The 26,172-nt window shown below is 46.1% G+C and overlaps 8 protein-coding genes across 8 annotated transcripts; 6 read left to right on the forward strand and 2 right to left on the reverse strand.

Annotated features, from left to right (window-relative positions):
* Positions 1-2,652: 2,652 nt before the first annotated feature.
* Positions 2,653-2,982, forward strand: N7529_004192 (putative secreted antimicrobial peptide; the record flags this gene model as incomplete). Its single annotated transcript, XM_057239719.1, has 1 exon — positions 2,653-2,982. The coding sequence occupies one exon, from the start codon at positions 2,653-2,655 to the stop codon at positions 2,980-2,982; it is 330 nt and encodes a 109-aa protein (XP_057099014.1).
* Positions 2,983-5,905: 2,923 nt separating this feature from the next.
* On the forward strand, positions 5,906-6,866 carry N7529_004193 (uncharacterized protein; the record flags this gene model as incomplete). Its single annotated transcript, XM_057239720.1, has 2 exons — positions 5,906-6,276; positions 6,338-6,866. 2 exons carry the CDS (start codon positions 5,906-5,908, stop codon positions 6,864-6,866), a joined length of 900 nt encoding a protein of 299 aa, XP_057099015.1.
* Positions 6,867-8,333: 1,467 nt separating this feature from the next.
* Positions 8,334-10,452, forward strand: N7529_004194 (uncharacterized protein; the record flags this gene model as incomplete). Its single annotated transcript, XM_057239721.1, has 2 exons — positions 8,334-8,705; positions 8,797-10,452. 2 exons carry the CDS (start codon positions 8,334-8,336, stop codon positions 10,450-10,452), a joined length of 2,028 nt encoding a protein of 675 aa, XP_057099016.1.
* Positions 10,453-11,297: 845 nt separating this feature from the next.
* On the reverse strand, positions 11,298-12,263 carry N7529_004195 (uncharacterized protein; the record flags this gene model as incomplete). The annotated part of the gene is made up of 1 exon (XM_057239722.1): positions 11,298-12,263. One exon carries the CDS (start codon positions 12,261-12,263, stop codon positions 11,298-11,300), a length of 966 nt encoding a protein of 321 aa, XP_057099017.1.
* Positions 12,264-13,695: 1,432 nt separating this feature from the next.
* Positions 13,696-15,052, forward strand: N7529_004196 (MCT family MFS transporter; the record flags this gene model as incomplete). Its single annotated transcript, XM_057239723.1, has 3 exons — positions 13,696-13,921; positions 13,979-14,071; positions 14,133-15,052. The coding sequence occupies 3 exons, from the start codon at positions 13,696-13,698 to the stop codon at positions 15,050-15,052; spliced, it is 1,239 nt and encodes a 412-aa protein (XP_057099018.1).
* Positions 15,053-19,451: 4,399 nt separating this feature from the next.
* On the forward strand, positions 19,452-22,034 carry N7529_004197 (putative homeobox and C2H2 transcription factor; the record flags this gene model as incomplete). The annotated part of the gene is made up of 1 exon (XM_057239724.1): positions 19,452-22,034. The coding sequence occupies one exon, from the start codon at positions 19,452-19,454 to the stop codon at positions 22,032-22,034; it is 2,583 nt and encodes an 860-aa protein (XP_057099019.1).
* A 1,221-nt stretch (positions 22,035-23,255) lies between these two features.
* On the forward strand, positions 23,256-25,135 carry N7529_004198 (uncharacterized protein; the record flags this gene model as incomplete). The annotated part of the gene is made up of 3 exons (XM_057239725.1): positions 23,256-23,499; positions 23,551-24,028; positions 24,079-25,135. The coding sequence occupies 3 exons, from the start codon at positions 23,256-23,258 to the stop codon at positions 25,133-25,135; spliced, it is 1,779 nt and encodes a 592-aa protein (XP_057099020.1).
* A 403-nt stretch (positions 25,136-25,538) lies between these two features.
* Positions 25,539-25,943, reverse strand: N7529_004199 (thioredoxin family protein; the record flags this gene model as incomplete). Its single annotated transcript, XM_057239726.1, has 2 exons — positions 25,539-25,845; positions 25,921-25,943. 2 exons carry the CDS (start codon positions 25,941-25,943, stop codon positions 25,539-25,541), a joined length of 330 nt encoding a protein of 109 aa, XP_057099021.1.
* Positions 25,944-26,172: the final 229 nt, after the last annotated feature.

Here is a 26,172-nt window from a genome sequence, read left to right on the forward strand (position 1 = left end):
CATCCCATTGTATGTGGGACTCATCCTGCTGTTGCTGCACCTCGCAAGTGGTGCTTGGTTGAACGAGATTTGGAATGCATTGTTGAAGGTTTTGCGGGGATGACTCTGGGAGCACTGTTTGAACTGAGTCTTGTCTTGGCGGAGATGATCTTGTGATAGAATCATTATCTGAAGATCTGGGGGGGTTGCGTGGAGTGCTGGGTTGCCCGCTTCGAGGTGCGTATGTGCAGTTGTCAATACAGTCCCGTCGCCTACACGACCCGCAAGGCTGTTGCCGGTCGCACTTCACTTTTGATTGCCGGCATGGGACACAATTTATGGGCTGCCGAGGCCGACGCTTGTAAACCCGAGTGGATGTTGACTTGCTATTCCATGTTGTGAAGGCTGAGTTAGTTGGAGTGGGAGTGGGGCCGGGCCTATTGCCTTCGGCGTTTGGACAATCTCCCTGGCCAGTCTTCTCCATTGGGGCCCGGGCAGAGGGGAAATGAATATTTCGGAAATATCGAGCTGCCCGGGGGATTTCTCGCTAGACCTTTCATTAGTGCCAGTGAAGGAAGGAGTGTTAACACGCGTCGGAGATGACGGGAAGATATTCGAAGACAAGATTGGCGCTGATGACAAAGAAAGTCTGACTTGCATTAGGCAACTCCGGTCCTCCGATTGCCGATCGCCGACGGCGTCCTCCTAACTCTATTCCAGTGACGGGCCCTGTGTAGGACCCGGATTTAAAGGCTGGTGGTTGGTCCAAAATCTGGGTAAAAGCGGGTCGCTGTACCCAGGACCCGTCCAGTTGAACAAAAGGTCCTGGGTCAGCGGTCGCAATTTTGGTTCGATCGACTTCAAACTTTAGGAAGTTCTATTTAAATACTTCTTTTTCTATAAGCTGTGAAAATTTAAAGTCGATCGAGCCATTATTGGTGGCGTAGTGGTTGACCCTAATTTGGCTGAAAATTTGATGGGCCCACCTCACTAACGCGGGAAAACAAAAACATGCATAGCGACCAAAGGCTAAAAAGAGAAGTCCCGGTGGAGTCATGCGAAGCAAAATGTTAAGGACGGAACTTTCAGTTACAAACACAAAATCGTTGATGAGAAAGATACGGCCGAGGGCGAGTTTTACGGGGTTGAAAGGGAAACTTGCCATATGGTTGGAGGTAAATCACGCAAGGAAATCTTTTGGACTTCTGTTCAGACTATGCTTGAATCTGAAGTTGGAGGGGCTCTTCTGGACCAATGGAAGAATTCCTCGGTCAGAGGTAAGCCTCGCACAGTGAATAGCTGTGGTGCTTCATTGTGTCTGCTTGATATATGTATTGGCATGGCCTACAGGCTATTTGCTCCATAGTGAATCCATCTCCATTCTATTTGTCAATTTTTCTTGGTCTCGCCTGACCTTCGGATTGCTAAACATATAGACATTGTGTTAGATCAGACGAGGCCTCTTCAATACATATTGAAAGAGTCACGGGCTCTTGCGGTTCGGTTTGAGACACAATACCACCATTAAAATGATGTATGTTAGCGCGCTGAATCCATCGCCCAGAATGTGATATATTTCCGCTGGCCCTGAATTCAGGTCACAGCTCAGCAACTTGTCATGGTAACTCCTACAGTCCCTTCATGTGTTCACCGTCCTATTTTCAAATCTGGTAGGAGCTCTTTTTGCTATGCAATTTATACTCGACGACTGCTGTTCTCATCGCAATCCGTAACTCTGGATTTTCGACAAGCGCATTAAAAGATTATGGCAACCTCATTGATTCCGACCAATAATGGATACTGTAAACAAAGCACATTTGAATTGCATTTTTGACTTGGGTTTGCCTAGTGAGTTTTAGCGTTCCAACATGTCAGTACGTCAGCGCTTGCAAAACGAGGAGCAAAAGAAGTACTTATATGGAGAGTGATGGATTGAGGGAGAGTTATGACTTACGCAGCCTGATCCACTCATTGAGCACGATTCAAGGAAAGTGCAACATCTCAAATCTAGCAGAACGGACACCAATCAGTGTGGCTTGTTTGCAGGAACAACTTTCTAGAAGCTCTAGAGGCCATACTGGCCAGATAAAGCTATTTTATGCTGTTGGTTATGTAATAGAATGCTGCCAAGAAGGGGGTTCGGAGGCGTTTAGCGGTGTTTCGAAAGGGGGTTCGAGAAAGAATTTCTTCGTGTAGATGGTGAATCTGAGTTCGATCCATTTTGTACTGGAAAATACACACTCCTTCTCTTTGTCCTTGAATTTCCCCTCAGACCGGGAAATTCACGATCTCCACCAGGTATCAACTTGGATAATTGATCACATTGAGCGAAATTTGTGTGGCTCTGAGGCCTGACCCCATTCGGGACTCAACACCGACAGAGGTTACATCGCATCAGGTGTGACCGGGGTAACTGAGTCCATTTTTCGTATTTACTTCTTAGTCTACTTGGCACACATCAATACGAGCGATCGTTCATACACCACTTGGCGGGGCCTTTACTATTTGATTTTTTATTGGATAGAACTTCTTCGATACTTCGTATCAGATATCCAAGGAGCAAACAACGCGTCAGCTGAGGGCATCTGCAAACATATAAAGCCGGGCCTTGTCGCCTTCTCGGCTCATTTCTGGACAAACCCTCATCTGAATAATCTGAAATCCAATTCCACCATGAAGCTTCTTATGATCGCCACTCTTCTGGTCTCTCTCCTTACCTCTGCAAATGCCACAGTTGTCAAGGCATACGAAGGCACCTCTTGCAATGGGGAATATGTGGGCTCGGTGAGCGCCTGTGGAAGCACGGGGCTGTCACAGAACTACAAGGTCAAAAGCCTTAGACTTGACTTCCAAAAAGCAACAGCCTCTTTCTATAAGGAAAAACCCGATAGTAAAGGAAACTGCGTGGGCGTCCGTATTTCCAAAAACACCGATCAGTGTGTGACACTCCCAACGGGTTGGGATCGATTTGGCTGTGTGAACATCCATGGCGGCACTTGCTGAATATCAGAGCTTGCTTGCTATAGGGTTGGTGGAGAGACATTGTCTATGATCAAAATTTGTACCCAATTTCCTCCTTGATGTCCATGGCTAGTCCTTAGATGGAGGACTTTGGGAACTAGATCAGTCAGTTTATGGTAGTTCGATGAACAGGTACCTCGAAAACATGCTTAATCGCTGCTTTTGAGCCTGGAAGTCAGTCCGGCTGGATGATTTGCTATCATATATATCCCAATCAAAGTATTTTGCCAATGATCGGAGTACTATCTGAACAGAGAAAATAGAATACCAAGACGAAGTGGAGAGAATCGCAAGATAACTTCAAGTATTTGTTCAGAATTTATGTCTAGTAAGTAAATAGCAGCTCCATGTCAAATTCAATGTAAAGATCAAACAAGCTTACAACTCCAAGACAAGAGACTAATCACGCTCCCAGCACAATATTCATAGGCCATCATTCATGGACAGTGTCACTCCTCCTGCTTCCAAGGTTCCATACCAACTTACGAAAGAAGGGTAAAAGGAAAACATCAGTCCAATGCCATGATTCAACGCCATAATATCTCACGGCCCCCGTTCCATTTTGTTAACACCCTCCATTTCCGAAAGCACAAATGGGTTCAACCTTGCCCAGCTATCGAGGTATAAATGAGGAGAGGCTCGCTTGGTAACGACAACCTTGGTCCTGTGTGGGGTGGGATTGGCGCCTTCCCCAGAATCGGATCGACCTGAGCCAGAATATCTAGATTAGCGCAGCACGCGGTACAGACGCGCTCGAAATTAGTTTCGCCTTTTAATTTTTCCCAAACTTTCTCTTGAAACTCATTAATCTGTATTTGATTTAGCCTATTTCTGATTTGGAAATGCATTGTAAATTAATATCACATGACATATGATCTGTGGGTTGAAATCATAACACGATTGGTACTATACATCTCGAGGTCCTGCAGAACTGATATTGAGAGACTCCCTTTTCACTGGGGTAGGGGAAAGGAACATAGGCTATGCTTGCATGGTACCCACCAATCATGATAAGAAACAGAAAAGGGGCGTCAAGTCTGCCACCCCGGGTAGATCAAGAGTATGAGATCAAGACGGCAGCTCCTTTTGAATTGCCTTGTTGGGCCACCTGACAGCAGGGTACTCTGGCGATACCGTGACAACAGTGTGTACCACAGTACGGCATGCCGACCTATATGACCTAAGCAAGCATTCAGCACTATAGTAGCTACCGTTGAGCGAAGCATACCGTCATAAGTAGCATGTTTTCGAAAACGATAGCTACCCTAATACGGTCATTCTACGGCAGTCGGAGCGGTTTAAAAAACCCCCAAGCCCTGCATGGATACTGAGGAAATATTATGAGATCCAAGGGATTCAATTCTTGCTTGACAGCGGGAAGGCTCCCGCTTCGAGGAGGCCAATGCGGGCTGGTCTTTCCACAGGGCGCGAATGAAAGTGAGCCTGTTACGTCCGCACGGGCCCAGTTTTGAGAGCAATGTGCTGCTGGAACTTCCCAGTTTAGCTGGAACAGCCTCAGGAAGATGCATTCAATCTACCGTCGTTTCCCAACCGGAAGACTTTCCTTCCTGCCATTTGAGCTCATTTCAGTTTAAATCTAATATTGCTCAGCCAGCGTAGCTGTAACTCGTTAGTTGGCTCCATACCTAGCGCTAGCGCTAGTGGAGTGGAATTTGTTGTCACATAGGGGCATTGTGGCTCAATTTAAAGGCCACTATTCCCTAAATCTGCCCCCACTACCCCTCCTTACGCTCTACTAGTTCGAAGGAATAATTTAATTCCATGGCTACCTGCTATATTTATATAACATCTCTTATAGAGAGAGAAGGTCTAACGGCTAAGGAATTCTTATACTCTCGAATGTCGTTTTACTTCGGATTACTGGAAACCGGAAATAGTGGGTTCTCACATTAAAGAGGAAAGGGGTGTTGTTCTCTATAATTACTAATATTCCCTCCTCTTCCCTCTAAAGCAGGCTTCTTCAGTAGTCCTTATACCTATACTATGTGCTAGGATTCACCAGCACTGCTGAATCTTCTTACCGGCGACTGCCGTTTAAGCATATTTCCACCTACCATGCATTGATCAATAGCTCCGGCCTCAGAAAACTAGCTACCCCCTTTGGCCCTGTAATGGGCCAGGGCCGCTGTTTAATCACTTGCGCCCACGTGAACCATGGCCATTGTTTATCAACCTCGCACCCTTAATAGTTCCTCTCTCGACGCTTTCAGTAAATTGCAATTGCCCTCTCCAGTTGGCATCTCAACTAGACTAAGCCCTTCACAGCCCCCGTGCGTTTTATTATGCAGGAAAACCAAGAGTGGTGTGACTTACGGTGTACATTGTGGAATCATCTCCTACTACAATTCCAAAATTTGCCGTGATTGCCTTGAGGGACTTTTTCGAGCAGCTTGGCAGGGAGTTTTGTCGGTTATAAGACTCGTCTTCTGGTATTTATATTCAAGGCTCACCTCGGGTCTTAATGCACAGCCAACTTTGTATTGGCATTTGTCATCTATATAGGATACTTAGGAGCGATTTAGGTTATAATTGGTTTGATTTCTATAGTAATAAATGGGTTTCATTTTTACTGTATAGCGGTAGATTGAGTTTGCGAATGTCCGGAGCCAAAGAGACAAGGATTTTCCATAGTCAATACTCCTCGTATAAGAAAAGCTTGGGCAAGGCACACCGCTGATCACCCCTTATCTCGGCCTAGTCACCGGCGGCCTCAATAGCAAAAATTACCTGAGCTGTACTAGCCAAAGTAAAATTCAGCTATGCGACTTTCCCCATCAAGAAAGAGACAAAAGTCAAAAGTGAGGCTGTACCAGACGAGGGTTTTAAGGACTTGCTGACTGCCGATACAACGTCTGACTTTACCAATCCCCCTCCTGGCTACACTATGTCGGCCGTCTCCACGACGATTGCAGCCACCACGATTCCTCCGCGAACGGGCACAAGAGGGGCTGTCACATCGTTTGTTCCTCTCACGACAACATTTACGGCCGACTCAATCTGCAGTAAGGTGTTCGTGAAATTTGGTCCAAATGGTCACGGTTTGATGGGTTATGACCCGGCGTATGGAAGCATCGATCCACTCTATAGCTGCAACCCATCCGTCGTATCAGAATGGTTCACGCAGGTCACGAGTGGTACTATCGCACCAGGCAAAACGGGTATCAGCATGGGTCCCTTCATATGTCCGTCGGGCTGGAGTACACTCGCAAACAAAATTGTAGACTCGTCCAGTACACGGGCCGAGTGTTGCCCCCCGTGAGCATATATTCATACCTCCGAAATTGAATATACCTAGCTAATCCTGTTTTTAACGCAGCTCGTTCTCTTTAATCTCCGGAAACTGTGTGATGGGTGTCTACTCTGGCGAAACTCTCACGTATGCTTCTCCAACATCAGGCTCAAACTTCGGCACCTTCACGACCACGTTGACAGTCGGCTCGACCGTCGGTGCGATTGCTATCACAGGATGGAATGTCAACTATGTTCGGAGTGTGGCGCCTTCCACTTCCACGAACAATAATATGTCCAGCGCTACAGCCACATCTTCAGTTGGGGATTCTTCTAGGTCTACACTTTCTGGAGGAGGCATAGCGGGCATTGTCATTGGTGTGGTTGCTGGTATGGCGCTCCTCATAGGGGCACTGTTCATATTCATGAGGAAGAGAGGGAAGGCACATCGACCAAGGGCTTTTGAAGCCGCTCCAGCCAAGGCCAGGCAGGCTCAACGCGCAGAGCTTCATGATCAACAAATTGTGCATGAACTGGATCAGGATAGGATCGTGCCAGAGTTGCCCACGGATAGAGAGGGGCCATTCGAACTTGAAGGGGAAGAGAAGGAGAAATAACTAGCTCCTATCAATTCATATGAGATGCCAAATAGTTCAAGGCAAGCTCACTGACTAGACTGGCAAACTTCGCCTCGAAGACCACAGTCGATGGCGGATAGAACAGTTCTTGGGTGCCCAAGATAGTGTTGGGCAAGAACTACCTTAACGTCGACTCTCAACACAGCAGAGACGAAAGGGAGCACCTAATACTTGGCCTTAGGCCACATATACTATCACGTTAAACCCGAGTGGGACTATCTTTCACCGGGTTACCCGCCTATGGGAACCTCACGCGAGTTTTGGCCTTCATAAACCCGTCCATGGGCACTTGGCGGGTATCTGTCGGCAATCCCAAATACTCAAATTTGTATATAATCATAAACAAACCGATGATCTATCTAGTGTAATCCTGGTATTTAATTTTTGTCATGCTTTTAAGTGGGTGTTACATTTCGGTGTTGTCTGATCAATATCAGAAGATGTATATATTCCTTTGTGGTCCTGTCTTGAGGACTTCAAGGATGAAAGACTACTAACACAGTTTTGCTGCCTTGTTTGGTCTGAATTTCCGCTCTGAACGAAGCCGCGATTACCCCCCCACTATGAAGCCTCAGGTGTTCCTACAGTGGACCCTCTTTGGTAGAGCTCACCTACTGTGGTTATGAACAATCCAGTCTAATTATATCCATCTGGCCCTTAGAGATCGTCCTCGGCAGAATACGCGGAAATCAGCTGCTTTCCGATGCCAGTATCGGCCTATGGTCGTGGGAAGACAGGGCCTAGGCCACATTGAGCACCCTGGCTCCCACTGCTATGTGTTCCGCTAGTTTGCAGAGCACGAAGCCAATGTCTCGGAGGAGAACCCTCGCTTTATAATATGCTATAATAACGGCCGCGTCAAGCTAGATGCTATCAGGACACCCACTTCCTTTCTATGGTGGGTGCGAATGCAGGTGTAGTATGGCGAGGTGGACTATGAATGTGGGTTGCTGCTTTGAGAATCCGACGTCTTCATATAATGCTGGCGCGTGTGGATTCGACTCAAAGGCGGTCCGGTCCGCAACCGTGTATTGCAATTGGCCTATAACTGAGTTTAAACCTTGCTAACAAGCCCGAGCGAAGTGAGGGTTGTCGGCTTGTGAATGAATAATTCAGAGGGAAGCGCGGGTAATGTGTCTCTATTTTTGAAAACCAATAAGCTACCCGTAAATGCCGGGGAGGAACGGGCGGAGTGGCAGCGCTGCATGAGAGCCTCGTATTCATGCGACGCCTCGTAGGGGTGCATCGGGGTTCATCTGAAAATCGTCTAACGCCCCGAAACTCGTGTTCATTGATTCAGTATCTGATATGAACCTTCAATTCAATGCAGCTCGAATATATTTGTGGTTTTGTTATATATAGTTACCTCCAACCATGTTCAGCCGAATGAGGCCCTTTACTCATACGCTTCATTTTCTTCACCATCCGGCTTCTCTACGTCTTATGATGCATACCGACTTTGTGAAACCCCACGAGATGAAGGAAAGGACCCAACACCCCTATGGGTCTGTGCCAGCTGATGAACAGCAATCCAATTCGTCCTCAGTCGAGGACACTCCAGTAGAGGAATCGTCATACGGCCACCATGATCACCAAAAAGTCACATATTCAACAATTAATCAGGAAGAGCAGGACAAAATCGAGCCGCAGCCTCTCGGTACCTCTTGGCTTGATAAGACTTTGCGTCTGGGGTTCGATCTAATTGTGGCAATCAGTGCCCTGTTCTTTACGATTTTCGGCATTTGGGTGTATCGCATGGATGGTACACCCGCCGGTCCAGGGACAACAGGCTCCAAACTCTTTGAAGCCTCACAATATGTCAGTTCCCCTAATTCTAGATTCTTATGTTTCACACTATCTCTCTGTCTTCTCTGTAATCACTGTAACTAACACCATGCCAAACTCAAAGGCGCCAACCATCTTCCCAGTTCTATTCGCTGCCATCGCCGGTAGCAGTATGAAGAGCATTGCGTTGTGGCGCGTCCAGACACGCCAAGGTGCAACCATCGGGCTGGTGCAGCAGTGTCTCGGCAGCCAGACCATCTCAAGTGCCTTCCTTACACAAGTACGATTGAGAGCTATTAATACTTTCGCTATATTCTCTGTGATTTTGTGGTGCCTATCTCCGTTGGGAAGCCAAGCATCTCTCAGAGTGATATCTATCGTGGATGATTACTTAGAAGTCCCCATGAACATGAGCACAGTGAATACCTTTTCTGAGTATCAATACGGTTACTCTGAAGGGGTTGGAGAAGCAGGAACAAGGATATCAAGCCCCGTTGCTGCTGCAATATCAGCGGCCTCGCTTCTTGGATCCCGTAATCAAGACCTTTGGGGGAACATTCGCTTTCCTATGATGGAGAATCTTGAGACTAGCAGTGATGAATGGGTTGATTTGCCTCATACCAGCAATTTGACATATTCCTCCCTTGTAGGTACACCAGTGGGTACATTGCCTAGCTCAGGCAACATATCTTTTACCCTCCCCGGTTCTTATCTTTCCATCTCTTGTCCAGACTTCGGTACCTCACAGACTTCTGAATTTTTCAACTGGATAAGCAGGACTCCTCCAAACGGAAACCACTGCGATTGGGCGAGCTCAAAGACATCCAACGAACAGTTCAAGATCGCCATTTCTCGGCAATGTACTGGCAGCAGAATGAACACCACGACTCATAATGCCCGAAAGCTTATTTGGGAGTCATCCACGTTCAATAACAACACCGACTGGACATGGGCTGCGTGCGATCTCACTACAACTTACGTTGATGCCAATATGACATGCACTGGGAGCTCATCCGGGAGTTCATTATTGAGCACCTGCAAACTATCCGCTGCTCGCCGCTCGCCCAATTACCAGTTTCATACCAATTGGACTGTTTTTGATATAATCGGTAATGGAAATTACAACTTCTCAGGCCCGAATTCTGATGCCGATGGTGTTTTGAGCATCCTCACTGGCCTATATCCTCGTCTACTACCCACAGCTGGCATAGAGCCCGTCCTCGCCTATCTCATCAACCCTTATCACGCCGTAGGACTAGGTGAATCTCAGGAGACCATGAAAACCTACGCTATTGGCCGCCGGGTATTCCAGACCCGTCTAGCACAGCTTCTGAATTCGATTCTCTATATAGGAATCGATCCCACCGTATTCACGGGGTCTTGGGATTTGTCCCATATAGTGACGAATGAGCATGCTTTCAACTTCACTGCCATTAACAGCCACCAGTATCAAGTCGTCAGGTGTAGCCGGCCTTGGCTTGGTGTGCTCATCGTTTCATCACTAACTATCTTCATCTGTGCGCTGATCGGCGCTACTCTGCGTATTATTACGCTAGCTCCTGACATCCTAAGCCCGATCACTGCTGTCTTTTTGCATAACAAAACAACCGGAGTTGTCGGATCTTCGACGTGGTCTTCTGATGAGTGGGCCAGAAATTTGAGCGACACTAAAATTTATCTTGGGGACATTGAACCTGGGGCTGAAATTGGTTGTATTGCATTGGCAACTTCGACGCGAAATGTGCAGGCAATTTCGTCAACGGGAAGGTATTATTTATAAAGTGACAATGAGGATTGCATGAAATACAAATACCCATTGATACTTAGCTTATCTAAAAGGTGTCGGCAATTTCGGCCACAGTAAAATGGGTTGTCCATTGTGATGCATTATGTACCCCAGTTGCTAGCAATACGTATATCGCTTCCTATCAATTTATCCATGTGAGACAACAATTAGACCAGAATCAAGGGCTTTAGGGATGCAATTCGGGAATTAAATAACAAAATAGACATAGGGATAATTCTAAATAATTTGAAAATTACATTCTTATTTAGACTCTAGCATTCCCTTCAATGTAAGACAAGAATTAACTCCTCTGTACTATGATCACCTGCCCGTGTTTGTATGAGGGTAGTATAGATCTACCAGAGATGAGATATAGCAAGAGTCCTTACAGAGCAGGATTGCCTTCTGCTATAGATCTCGAATAACCTGTACTTCTAGAATTTCTTCGGCTTCTATATATCCTGTAGCCCCCACTCTTCGTTGATCATCTGACACAGCTCCATTTTGCATACGCATTAAGGCGAATGATTGCGATATAGCTTGTTGGTGTAGAGAATCCACGGTATATCCCTCTCAATTGATAGAAAGGTGACCCCATTGCCGCCGAAAATTACGCATATACTTGCTCAAGTGGGACAATGGGCAAAATATTATCCGACCTGCTATGGCGCTATTCATTTAAAGTCTGATATCGCTTAGCTGAGGTATATATACCACAAGGCTAAACAGTGAATGGCCGACACGTGGTTATTGTAGATGTTCCAACAAGTGGGGAGTAGAGTAATTGTCTATTTCCGTAGTCTATAGAGCAAACCACGTAGATAGGAAAGGATGTCGAGCTACTGCTGTAGCCACGGTGCTGACAGAGCCCAGAACAGAATATTGGAGCCCAGGTCCTTCTCCGCGAAGGAGAGAAACTCATCTTTGGTGAATGGCTTGCCTGTCTTCGTATTGTTGGCGGCCAAATCAGGCTCTTGTACCGCAATCACACTAATGGGAACCTTATCACGGTATCTCGACATGTATCGGTAGGCATTGATCTCCATGTTTGGACTGTGAGGGATATTGTCCGGTCCACCAAGGCCCACGCCATTGTCGGCAAAGAACTGGAATGAATCGGAAAGATAGTTGTGTTCATTGGCCCAGCCACACGGCCAGAAATTGACATATTGAACAACGTAAGACTGGTTGAAAATACTAGCTGCGTAACGTGCATTGTCGAGGGTTCCTTCGAAATAGCCTTGGCAGGTATAACCGGTATCATTGTTGGCTTGTATTTCAATGGCAGTTTCTGCGAGGTTGAAACCGTACACCTTGCCATCAAAACTGGCAGCAAGTTTCTTCAGCAAGCGCTGGAATCTCTCTCGAACATGGGGATTCCACTGAGCTGTGGCCCAACCGCCGGCAACGAAGTGTTTATCGCAATCATTCGAGTCACATTGTGGAACACTGCCGTTGTTGTAAAATTCAACCTGCAGATATTTTGGAACAGGGTTATAGGCAATGTCGAAGCTGCGATCTTGAATTTGAACCCATAAATGCTTGCCGTGAGATTTTGTTTTGTTGAGGTCGTTTGCAATGGCGGAAAAGTCGTACTGGTCTTGTGCTGGCTCAAGGGATTTCCAAGTATATAAGCTCTGGATACCGTGGATTTCAGGGCGCTTTAGAAGGGAAATGGCTTTGTCGTTAATCTCACTCGTATAGAGCCATTGCGATATGGATTGATTGAAACCCCTGGCTTCAACAGAGTCGACGATGGACAACAGGCCCCCAGCGAGGAGACAAATTTCCGCACTCAACTTCATAATCACGATGAAAGGGATGATGTGTCGTAGATCGATTACTTAAGAATACCAGCATGGTGGAAGGGTACTGGTTCTTATATCATTTTCTACGTCTAGGCTGACAAATATTTATAACAGTCCCACGCGATTCTGATGTAACCTGACCTCGCAACATATGTCCCCCTTTCGACTCGAAGTGGGACTGACATGTAGGTCCACAGTTCTCTTAGAAAAAGGCGAAAACAGGATAAAAGCAATTGACTCAGACGGGAAGGACGGTTTGCTTCACATTCGGGTGGCGCCGACTTGTCTCACATACTTTCTTGGACGCCGGTGACAGTTCCGCAGGACAGACAACTGTGGACTTTTGTTTCAAATATTCAGTTAAACGACAAGCTATTTAAATGGCTTTTTTCTTATTTTCTTATGGCGGGATACATAACTCAAATCTGCCACGTACAAACATCAAGAGTGAAATATGTTGAATTTCTACAGTGAAACTTTGATACTTCAGAATGAAACCAGCTCTGGCTGAATGTATGGACTGTTTAGTACTTTTAGGTTGACTTTTCTATCTACCAGAAGCAAGAAAACAAGGTCCATGTTTTGGCCCAAATTTCTGTGCAGTTCCATTATGGGGTATATTGGCGAAGGCCAAGTACAGCCGCTCTGATAGTTATGCGAAGAACCACCGGCAGGTTTCAGAGATGGGTTAGCTTCATTAAAGTATGAAACCGAGATGGTATTGTTAGGTTTTGGAATACTCGTATGTGTCAGTATCAAGGATGGTTGATTGATGTCTGGTTGTAGAACTAAGATATAATTTCATGGGATAATCATACATATCAAATAGGCAATGAAACTCTTGTCCTGAAGGGTGCTAGTGCTGTTCTAAAATTGACAGAATGCATGGGAATTCATAGAATTCAACACAGCAAAATCAATACCCAAGAAAACTTGTCGCACAACACGCATATATCAGATAGTCACAAACAAGAGGCGAAGTGTTTCATGTCCTCAGATGAAAATACATAAGAATTTACGATATTAGATGAGCTCAGACCAGCTGCCACAAAAAGTAATTGTAATAAGTGAAACTAGTGCAAATGAAATTTTTTATTTTGCTGAATCATCGGGTTATGCGGAAAATCCATGCGGTTTTGGGGCGGCTTTGGGTAGAGTCCATGGGTGGACACCTAGCCCCGTCCAAAGTGGATTCGACCCAAGTTGGCGTCCCAAAAGGGTCGAGCATCCTCGGCGTCCCATCAAGGCTTAGCTTCTAGATCAGTATGAAGGGGGCGAAAGGCAGTCTTAGAGTAGACATGATTTTGCAGATTTCTCCCTTTTTCTGTGCGTGGGGCCAGTATGAAACTTAACATTTGCAACATTCAGTTTGCGTGTATCACAAATTACGAGCACCGAGCGTGAATATTCGAGCGATTCTTTGAATGAAATGGAGCAAGACAGCGACCTGGAGTTTCCAGACGGTGGTTGGCGCGCGTGGAGCGTCGTTCTTGGCTCTTGGTGCGCGATGGTGCCCTCATTTGGACTGATGAATACAATTGGCGTGTTCGAGGCTTGGTTGGCGGATCATCAGTTGAGAGACTATTCAAAAGCTTCTATCGGTTGGATATTCAGTCTATACACGTTTTTCCTTTATTTTGGAAGCATACAAGTTGGTATGAAGCTCATGCAATCTATTTTATGAGGTACGCAGGGCGACTAATATCTGAAAGGACCTCTGTTTGATGCGCATGGTCTTGCACCTTTGTTGATCCCAGGATGCGTTGGGCTCGTCGCATCACTGATGATCTTCAGCGTTGCAGAAGGTACGAGGTCTTTTAATAACCGAGCTGAATCCGCCAAAACTGATTATGATTATTCGCATAGAATATTACCAATTTATGCTAGGGTTCAGTGTTCTTGGCGGTATCTCCTCATCGATGGTTTTTACCCCTAGCGTGGCTTGCATATCCCATTGGTTTCTCAGACGTCGCGCCCTGGCCACCGGCATAGCCGCGACTGCTGGGGGCATTGGGGGGATTATTTTTCCTGTCTTGATCTCCAACCTCGCGGACAATCTAGGCTTCCCTTGGGCTATACGAATCATTGGATTTATAAGTGCCGCATTTTGCTTCCTGAGTGTCGCGCTTTTGAGAACCAGGATACCCTTTAACTCGGCACAAAAAGGAACTATTGACATCAAAACTTTGAAAGATCTACGTTTCTCGTTGTTGACGGCGGCCATTGTTTTGATCGATTTCGCCCTTTTGATTCCATTGACTTATTTGCCATCCTATGCTCAATCTCGTGGCCTGAAAGATTCTCTTTCATACAACCTATCGTCTATCTTGAATGCTGCGTCCATCGTTGGGCGAATCGTCCCTGGATATTTTGCGGACCAATTTGGACGATTTAATGTGATGATCATCACAACTTTCATCTGTTCAGTGTTTATCTTCGCCTTATGGCTTCCATCTCAGTCGAATCAGGCGGCTATTGTGGCATTCGCCGTGCTTTTTGGATTCTCGAGCGGCACTGCAATCAGCCTCTCCCCTGTTTGCATAGCACAAATCTCCAAAACAGAAGATTTTGGAAAGCGCTATGGTATAACCTATTTCTTTGTCAGTATAGGTACACTCGTCGCCATTCCAATTGCCGGTGAGGTTTTGAATATCCAGACATCCACAATGGGCCAGGATGACTATACTGGTCTGATCATTCTTTGTGGGCTCGTCTATTTTTGTGCATGTGTCTTTTTTATCCTATCCAGGGGTGTGAATGTTGGTTGGAGGATGAAAGTTTTCTAGTACTTTACACGGCTAAGCAGGGCTTCTTTCCCAACATGGTTTCGGATACGAGCTGAGACGCAATTTGTGAGCCTCCAAGAAGGAACCTGTTCCAATTTCGTTATGCAAATTTACCTATCTTAACGTCTATGAATAATTAAGCCAAACACTAACTGGTCTTGAGCACCATCCGTATGTCGTTTAATGTTGGCCGATGACCACTAGTGTCTAGATAATCTTCATATTCACATGAGCATATTGCGTGCCAATGATTTTAGATTCCAGTTTTTAAACTATCCCACTTCAAAGTCTGACTAGTTTTTAAAAATGGAACGAAAAAGATGAAAACAAAGAGAAGCTAAAAAGTACGATGTGGAGTCAACTGCTACTGACTGGATGGGTTTAAGCTTTTCCTCAAAACAATGAAGCAATTCCATTGGCTGCGAAGAGCTTGCCGACTCACTTCTGTCTGGGCTGCCCTTTCAACTATTTGATTATGTCAATTAGTCTGCCTTACGATGCTTCCGAGGCTACGGAGGGCGGAATGCCCGGGCTCCGCGGGCTGCGCGGGCTCCGACGGGAACGTCATCTGGCGTGTCACGAATGTCGACCACTACTTCTCGATTTGTTTAATACGCACTCTATCTCCATTTACTTTACTGTCTTCCGGGAGAATACCTACGTACTTGGATTTCCTCTGCCACTTCTTAGCGTTCCCTTTTCGTTGTAGTGCTCAGAGTCGGATACTGATAGCTGTCCTTGTGCAGACTAACGCAGATTGTAAGAAAATCCCTAGACTAAAGAAACACGTATATGATTTACCTTAGCAAACACTAGTTGAATCATCGCCGATGCATGACATCTGAAGAAAAACTTTTCGAAGGCCCTCTAGGTGTTTTTGGGTTATTTAGCTGACATGGTCTGAGAAAGAGATGTGCTTTTCCTGGTAAAGTTTAATCGGCAGGAAATTCGAAGAGACGAGCATCTTTTTAATATCTTGTATCTCATTTTTCAGAACTTCGAAGTCAGCAGTAGGGCTCTTTAGCGTTATTGAGCTGGTGATTTCCTTTCTCTTTCTCGCCCTGCATTCATCTATCAGTCCATTTCTTATATATAAGGGTCAAAATTAATAAAATTTGGTTTATTAGTGACCATACACTGTCTAGAGTAGCAAGGAATGTGTAGTTAGGCATCAAAGTGCCACCTGTCGCAGCGGTCTTATACGAAAATGCATCAGACTGTAGAGTCAGATAGGGCCCAAATGACCCGGGCTAAACAAGATTAGTGGAGGAGACGGTGGCGGAACTAAAAGTATTGGCCCGCCTATAGGATGAGTGTTTTGCTTAGTAGATAGGATAGATAGAGAATTGTTGCGACTGAATGACTTTCTATAGAATGAGAACAACAGGGCCTCGGGCCCCTTTTAGGTCGAGAAGTAGCAGCTTCTGAAGTGCGTTGACCGATTATACTCCGTCTGCTATCTTTACAAAAATAATCTAAAGCCTCTCGTGGCGGCAGTCCGTCTTACTCCGTTTAAGTTTTAGTTGCGCATAGTCTAACGAAGACGACAATTTGACGTCGGAGTGCGTGAGCTTTTTTGCTAAAATGATAGAACGTATGCCTAGATTGTGTGTTTTATAGGTAAATTCTCCGAGCCGAAGGAACCTAGCAATGTAACTCGGCAGGCGGTTGCGAAGCTTAGATTGTCTAGGAGGTCCGTAGTCATTTCTGAGCGCTACAACGGGAGTGTAGCTAGGCCTGTTAATAGTTTCGTGATAGCCTCGCGCGGAATCCCTTTTCTGACCCGTACATTTGTCACGAGATTAAGCCTTCTTGCGCCGTCTATGAGACGCCGGAGGTAATTTTTATTGAAGAGTTTATCATTAAGGAACTTATTGATATGGTAGGCTCGGAGGACGGCTAAGTCTGCTAGTGCGGTATCTAGCTGGATGGCCTTCTGAGTGGAGTTGTCAAGAAGTCGAGAAGTAAGCTAAGAGATTAACGATGTTCTTAAAATTAGCCGTGTGGAGTAATCCTATAGTGCACAGTGCCTCCCGTAGATATATAAACCGAGAGGTAGACGGAACGCGTGCTAGTACCGCGTCCGTTATAGAGCAGTTTTATGTGGCTTGCCGTAAGTTAAAAGCACGCGCAAAACGCCAGGCTTTCATGACGATTTAAACTTCCGGCGCTAAGCAAAGGCTCAATTATTTGGAGGGCCCTCTACAAAGCCCTAGTCTCTGGCAGAAGAGCAATCTAATGAAGGGACAACTACCGGCAGTGATTTGAGAACTGTCCTAGAAGATCTTTATACTCTATATGGTTTCATACTCTAGAAGAATTAGCTAGAGATGATGATGCCTCGTATACGGATCTTGAGGAGACCGAATTCACAGAAACAGAGTACGATAGCGATTCTAACAACGATAATGAGGACCTTATCTTAAGCCTCTCTACTAAAAATAGCTAGTCCCGCACGAGTACTACTAAACGAAATATACAGATAGGGAGGTATTTACTCGGTAAATTAATTGAGAGCGATTCTTAGTAACTATCTAGCAGACTTAGCATGCGATGAAGGTTCGTGCTTACCCTACGCCTAGTATATCGAAAGCTTCGCGGGGTTCGGATATTACGTCTCGTTTTATCTATCTATATAAAGTACTCTAAGATTTCTTACGTTTAGTACGGAAAGATTAATAGAGTAATAAAAGATTTAATAGATGCAGAAATATATGCTATAGCTATAGAGAGTTCTGAGGATTAGAGCTGCTAGAACTAGGAACAGATCATAGAAGGAGAGAGGAAACTAGACAATAAATTCGATAAGACAAGGGAGAAAGGGTGAGGAATTTAATAAGATTAGTCGATTAATGCTAGGTTATGAGTTCGCTTTTTTTTCCCACTATAATACACTATTTCAAGCTAGTTTTTGTTTACGGAAATTCTACATAACATCAAATAAGGAGACAATGACCTTAGGAGCAAATATTAGGAAAACGAGGTGGGCGAAAACCCAGTCTATTAAAGAGCAGGCAAAGTTGCAACCGCCGAAGATGTAAACTGTTGGAACTAGGAAAGGAAAAGAGGATGTTTTTTCGTTAAAGTGGCTCTACATTCGGAGTCTGGAATGCCGATTAGCTTGCAGGAGGTGGCTCACTAGCTATGGCTTTTGCTATTCCAGAGATTCTGTGTCTGTTCCACGCGACTTCATTTAACCGGTAAATTCAGTGCCAATTTAGGCTATTTTGGTCTGCTGCATAAACGTTTTGTTGTTCGAGTTCACTATTGGACAAGAAAGACGGTATCAATATCTGTAAATCTACGTTCATGCAGTTTCGATTGTCCAGTGTGGGGCCAAACTATAACTTGCCATAGATCAGAATTAGGAATAAACTATTATCTGTAACCTCACCATATTCACGAACTATGTAGCATAGCAGTGGTAATTGGTTCATGATATTATGCTAAGTGGACGAACTACTCTAAGGTTCATACTAAGGTTTACGGATGATGGCCCCTTATACGGCGAGTTCCGACCCCAAGATGCCAAGCTAATAACGTGTCTAGTCGTGTGATCTCGTATTATTCATTTCAGCGCTGGACAAAGAAAGGGAAGTGCTGAACCTATTAAAGAATATATCGTACGAAGGATAAATCCTAACCTAGGAATATATATATCGTGGAGGGATTAATAGGGTTAATGTTTTTTGATATAAGTTTACATGGAACAAAATCCACTAAACCTAACGAATACAATATAAGCATAAATAGGATTCAAAGAGTTGATATAATAGTTGTCGAGAAAAGTGAAGAAAGGAAAAAACACAGGGCCGATATCGCGATGAATCATTCTTTCTTGCCTCATTGAGATGGTCTTGGCATGTGCCCCGCATTGACCACCCACGACCCCAAATAGGCTTAGACCATGTCATTCGAAGGGCGCGCAGATGTGATCCATTTTTTCCATTTCTGATCATCCACTCGGACCTGGTGCTCTTCTCCGATTTTGTGTGTGGACTTCTCTTCAATGTCGAATCACATTGGTACGGATATGCCGAAATTCAATTTATGTCCTGATATACGATAGATGCATGTGCTCTTCGGACTCCTCATTCCCTATGACTATGCAAGGTGATTAATGCTTATCGGTGTGACAAGCCACACACGAGCAATCATTTGAGCGGACCATGCCGAGTTACCGGATTTAGACCTAACATTTAGCGTGTTGAATGGTTCTAAGCAGCGACTCCACCTGAACTGATTACACACTCTACCCCGGACCAAGGGTGCAGTTTTCGGCCAGTTTTCATCTGACCGACTCTTTCCAAACTCTCTCCCGTGTCCATCTTTCAACTCGTGTCGACTGTCAAACGCTATATTTCTCTGGACGGCATCTTCTGGAGTTGTTCGTTTCAAGATGGAGTATTTTGATTTTGAAGGTGCCTCCTCTGCCCATGGCTCTGTCCAACAAGAGGACGATGTCGCTTCGGTTGATATTGAACTTGAAGAAGCCGAAGAGCACGCAGCAAATTTCAACGCATTGGCTAAAGATCAGCCATTGAATTTTCCAACGGATCCGGTACCGGAGCAGTCCGAAATGCAGGTCGGAGAGGCCGTTGACCCCGATGGAGGTTACCCCATGTTCCGGGCCCAGGAACCGTGCGACTTTTGTCGTCGCATGGGATTGGACTGCTTCCTCGCAAAGCGCGGTATATTGAACTACGGCTGTACTTGCTGCATCTCTCTCTACCGCGAATGCAGTTTCACTCATGCCAAGCCTACTGGAAAGTTCCTTCAAACTTTACACAGCGTGTCAGAGAATGCCTATGTTCCAACAGGTAGTCTGACGGGAAAGAAAGCCCTCAAGTCTGTTTCATACAACACATACCCCGATGATTCCGATTCACGCTCTCGGAAAAGTGGTGCTCGACTTTCGCGCAAGGCGATCAGCATCCTGAAGGGCTGGCTGCGAGAACACAACGAGAACCCGTATCCCACGGAGCAGGAAAGAGATGACCTAAAACAGAATACAGGTCTAACTCAAACGCAAATTTCAAATTGGTTTGCCAACGCTAGGCGTCGCGGAAAATCTCGTTCCTCGTCCGACAGCAGCTCCCCTGGGACGGGAGCCACGGCAGCTGTGGACATCCCCAAGAAGCAATCCGTCGACGTATCTCTCATGACTCCTCTAGAACGTTGGAAGTACTCCCCTCCGGAGAACGAACCGGCTACGATTAGCGATATTACCCGTGCTTTGGCCAATCCCCCATTCGATCCCTCGCGTCCACGCCGAGCCCCATCGGGTCACGTGAGGCCCCGTCGCCCTGGGTCCAGTACCAATGAGTCAAGCCATGCTAGCTCCGAACATAAACTGCATACTGCCTCGGCCAGTAGTTTGGATACTAGTCGGTCATCTCTTTCTGAACTCTCTTTTGCTTCTGCATTCTCTCATCGATCCTCTCATTCATTTGGCTCAATGGATCGCAAAGAACGTCGCCGTCGCCGTAAGGTTTCGGTGCCTGCCAATACATTGGCTCATTCCAAAGCCAAGACTGCTCGCCCCTTTCAATGCACATTCTGTACCGACTCATTCCCTGCTAAGTATGACTGGCAACGACATGAAAAGTCCATGCACCTGATTTTGGATAAATGGACCTGTTCACCCCACGGCGGCACAATTGAACAGAATGGTATACCTCTTTGTGTCTTCTGCTTGGCAGCTAATCCGGACGATGTTCACCTAGAAACACATAACTTCATCAGCTGCCAGGAGAAGACAGTACAAGAGAGGACATTCTACCGGAAGGATCATCTCAATCAACACCTTCGCTTGATGCACAATGCCAAATTCCAACCCTGCATGGAGCAATGGCAAAGTAGCATCACAGATATCAAATCCCGCTGTGGCTTCTGTGGTTCCAACTTCCAGACCTGGAAAGACCGAGTGGACCACCTTGCTGGCCATTTCAAAAATGGGGCAAGCATGGCCCAATGGCAAGGGGATTGGGGCTTTGATCCGTTGATTCAAGCTCGTGTCGAGAATGCCATTCCACCGTACATGATTGATTATGAATGGCGGTCTCCTGACCCTTGGGCCACCGAACAAGCTAAAGGAGACGGGACTTCACTTAGCCTTCCTGTTCCCACTGATATTAATTGCTACCACCGGCTTTCTCGAGAACTCACCACATACATCCACAACCAAAAGGCACAAGGTGTTGTCCCATCAGATTCCATGATACAGGCCGAGGCTCGCCGTGTCATCTATGGATGTGACGACCCATGGAACCAAACTTGTGCAGATAACATCATCTGGCTGGGTGTCCTGAAGCGTGACTGCGGATTGCAGACAACTGTGAACAACGACAATATTCAATTTGACGATTTGGGCATGCAGCCACCATTCGCTGTAAATGGCGGCCTGCGGGCTGCACCCCGGGAAATCAATGTCCTGGCGCGGGCAGTTTGCCACGGCGCCCCCCTCCACAGTCCTGCCATCTCTAGCCCTAGTCTACGAAGCTCCGCTTTCCCTGGAACGGGCTTTTCATCTGCGGGGCCCAGCCGACCGGGGAGTCTTTCGGGAAGTTATGCTGGCAGTGCAGGGATGATCTCAGCTGGTGCAGATCCATCCTTCTTCCCTGATTGGGCTAGTAGCCTTCCAACCACTGTGTCTGCGCCCGGGGAGAGGCCAGCTGACCCTCTCGTGCAAATGGGCTTTGACCCTGAATTTCTCCAACAATTGAATGATAGTTATGATAAAATCGACCCCGATAGTCTTGAAGGCTTGCATAAAGATGGTGCCGATCCACAAAAAGGTGTTGAAGTGCAAGGATGGCCAAGCCCGAGCTTATTTGGTCAGCCCGTTCCTCAGCATTTTGTGAGTGAAGTTCCTGCTTCAGATCCAGTTTCCATCTTCAGTTCCAAAGATGGCCACCCTCCTGCATCAGACGCTGCCCAACATGAAATGCCTAGATTCTTTAACAATCCTGGCAACTTTTGATGTTTGTGATGGCTATTACATGGTGCGTACAGGGTCATGCATGGCAAGCAAAAGTTAATCTATACGAAATTGAGTCTTTCATGTTTCCATAGCATATAATTTGAATGTTAATTATGCTGGCTAAGATAAACACAAATCAATGGATATTTCATGTTTTCTACCATTTCCGGTTCTGGCTCCAGTCATGCATCCACATCTCATCCTCGTGGAGAGCAGTTCAATTTGGAACCCAACTCCTCTCAGGTTCCTTGTACACTACCACCTCACCTCATGCTTCTGGTTCATCCTGAGAATTGCGTATCTTGATCCACTTCTCAGCACGTGGCGTTCATGCTAATCCCAAAGTTGAAGCACCCACCGAAAGCCCTTCGACTGGACCACTTGTGACTGGTTGACTCACAATCTCCAAAACCCAGTTCTAGCACTCCTTTTCGCAAACCCACAGTATTGGTTTACGTTTGTCTGACATGCAGAGTGCCGAAATTCTCACTTGAGTCAGATGCTTCCATGGATGTGGAAGCTTTGAGCCCACCGTGCTGAATTCGTCCCAGATACACCACTTCAGCACATTGCCGAGGCCCAAGGCGTTCCTGTTTTGGATCTGGCCTACAGCTATGAAACCACGCACAGCCATGATTCTACGGCGCCCAGCCTCTATCATTCGCGGGCTGACTATTCAAGTACCGCCAAGCCATGGTTCGGGATTACTGTCTCCCCGAAATATGTATGGAGGCCTTGAGTTTCTAGTCCTTAATTTACCAGATTCGTCGAGTCGCCAATCAGGTTTGTTGCTGCAAATGAAAGGGTCCTAAGATGCAGCCAGAATGTGATTTTCTTCCCTGATTGGCTTGGTTGTAAGGCAAGATCCAAGATCTCTGATCAATATATTGATCCTCGGATGAACTTCCCCGCTATATTCCTCTTGAGGAGGGTTGGTCGCGATATGAGACTGGTTCACGGCAAATAAATATGAAATCAAAGGCTATGTGGCTTGCAGCTTTACGAGGTCGCAAGGAGGCGGCTCCCACGGAAACCCTGCATCTGATGTGATAAACCACATGGAAGATTTTTAGACCAAATCGAGATGCGTATTCACACGATCTGCCTTGTGTATACCCGTGTCTGCCAATATAAAAGGATGCAAATTCCGTGATATGATTCATGCACAGTTGTTCGTCCAGTTCGACATTCATCTCACTGGTCTAGCTTGGATCTTTAGCAATGATCTTCTCTCTTGCAAGCGTCTCTATTTGGCTTATATGCCTGGCCCAATGGTCGTCTGCGGCAACGGTTTTCTTCCCAATTACCTTGACATGGTCGAACAGAACGGTTGCCGGAGTCACCAGGCCAGTGATTTCAATGAATGGCCAGTTTCCCGGGCCTCCGCTGTACCTCAACCAGGGCGATAATGTTCAGTTCCTGGTGGACAATAGATGCCCGTTCAATGCTACTGTTCATTTCCATGGTATGTCTCTGGATAGGAGTCCGTGTTGATATATATACTAAACCATTATAGGGATTGAACAGCTAGGGACACCTTGGTCTGACGGTGTTCCCGGTGTCTCCCAGCGATCGATCGTGCCTAATAGCTCCTTCCTCTATCGGTGGAAAGCAACCGAATACGGGGCCTATTGGTATCATGCGCACCACCGTGGCTCTCTTGAGGACGGACTCTTTGGCCCAATATACATCACTCCAGCTCCTACAGTGCAGAAGCCTTTCGGTCTTATCGCAAACGGTTCAGCTCAATTGAATGCTATGATTAACGCTGAGAGTACGACCAGCCAGGTCATACTTTCAGATTGGCGTTCCCTCACATCAGAGCAAATCTGGGCTGCCGAGATCGCATCTGGCACCGACGCATGGTGTGCCAACGCCTTGCTGATCAACGGGAAAGGTTCCGTTACCTGTTTGCCCCAGGATCAAATTAATGCCTTGACGACGCCTGCTCAGAGATCAATACTAGGGCCCAATCGCAATCTCACAGATATGGCGTAAGTAGAATTCCTGTGGACTAATACAAAAATACTGATGAGCCGACTAGGTGTTGGCCTCCAACGGTCGAAGAGAATGTATTCAATTTCCCACATAATTATAGTGCTGTCCTCCCGACCATGTTCTCGGGCTGCGTACCATCACAAGGTCCCCAAGAGCACTTTTTTGTCAATGCGGCTCAGCAATTCGTGAGCCTGGACTTGATCAGCGCAGCTGGTCTTCTACAACTGACGTTTTCAATCGACGAGCATTACATGTGGGTATATGCCATTGACGGGCGGTACATCCAACCCATACGAGTCAACGCACTTACCATCTCGAACGCAAATCGATACTCGGTACTTGTGCCACTCACTCAACCTAGAGGACTGTATACAGTGCGTATGGTCAGTGCAGGTATACAGCAAATCCTCAATACCACCGCGACATGGCAGTACACAGGCTCTCAACAACTCTTCCGACCCTCCAATCCATGGATAATGATCAACAATTTAAACGCAACGGCAAACACAGTATTCCTTAACGAATCCCTGGTCACCCCATTCCCGGTGGTCGTACCATCCAACAACGTCGCCCAAACTTTCTTCCTCAACGTCGACCAAGTGGGCTTCGCCTACCGCTGGAGACTCGGCAACACAAGCTTCGGTCTCGAACTCGAAGAGTCGCAACCGCTGCTGTTCAATCAAACCGCCATTCCCAGCGACTTGATCATCAGGACAAATAATAACACCTGGGTGGACCTGATCATTCAGGTGACTACCGTTCTACAGCCCCCACACCCGATCCACAAGCATTCAAATAAGCATTTCCTGATCGGTCAAGGTAACGGGGTGTTCAATTGGACTTCTGTTGCTCAGGCTGTACAGGAGTCTCCTGGTAGTTTCAATTTGGCGACACCGCAGATTCGAGATACGTCTGTTACTCTGGCGCCAATCACGGGGCCCACTTGGATGGCTCTCCGGTATCAAGTTGTCAATCCAGGCGCTTTCTTGATGCATTGCCATATTCAGGTTCACCAGAGTGGTGGTATGGTCTTGGCTATATTGGATGGAGTTGATGCTTGGCCGACCATTCCACCGAGATATTTAAATGATTCTGGATTCTAAAGTACAGTTGATGAGAGCAGTATATATCTGAAAGGGGTTTCACTTGGCCAATGAGGATTTGGTATAGGGGCAAGTGTCGGAAGTACATAGTCAGCTGAATTTGCGATGGTTCGATATTTGCATTGATTTGTTACTATTTATAGCTTGAAGGTGATATGTTGTTTACGGGAGATTGCCAATCAGCCATAATATTATTATCAAGGACGATCAGAACCTGCAACTTTAACAGTAACATTTACATTAGATTTGGAGTTATGTTAGGTAAGATTTGGTATCACGATGATATCACCACATCACAACTTCTAGAAATCGAATAACGAATTTGATGTATTTCATCAGCTGGGAAGAAGGAAGAACCCTCAATAAAATGATTAAGAAAAAATATAATGCCGACTTGTTCTCTTCACTCCTTTCCAAGAAGCAGGGTCTTGATGCCATTTTCAATGACGCCCGCCTGAGCGCCAACAACTTCAGTGACTTTCTCACCGCCCTTGAAAAGCATGAAAGTAGGCATAGCTGTCACATTAAGCTCCTGTGCGACGTCCGGGACCGCTTCGACGTCAACCTTGTAGAACTTGACATCGGTGTAGTGCTCGCTCCACTCTTCGAGCTTGGGCGCAATGGCCTTACAAGGAGGACACCATTGGGCATAGCAGTCGAGGATCGCAGCATCCTTTGATTCAAGGATCTTCTCATAGAACTCAGCTCTGCTTTTGGGGTGTTAGTCTGTTGTTTGGAATAATGGTGGTGGATGAATTGTCGAAAAAGCGTATCACTTTGCGTACCTGGTGATTTCAATGACAGGCATATTGTTGATTGATTGATGTAAACGTATAATGGAGTGGAGAGAAAATATTGGGTTTGTTCTTGAGTTGGGAAAAGGAGGAAGACGTTGGTGGAAAGTAGAGGAGGGGTGAGAATCGGGGGGGATTTTATAGTGATGGGAGGTGGGGTGATGTTAGATCGGAAAGACGGATGATGACGGTGACATCTAGCGTTGTTTGATCTCCAGCTTGTACATCCAAAAAATAATAATT

The sequence above is a fragment of the Penicillium soppii genome (assembly GCF_028829465.1).
Source record: "Penicillium soppii strain IBT 18220 chromosome Unknown utg000004l, whole genome shotgun sequence".
Classification (NCBI taxonomy): Eukaryota; Fungi; Ascomycota; class Eurotiomycetes; order Eurotiales; family Aspergillaceae; genus Penicillium; species Penicillium soppii.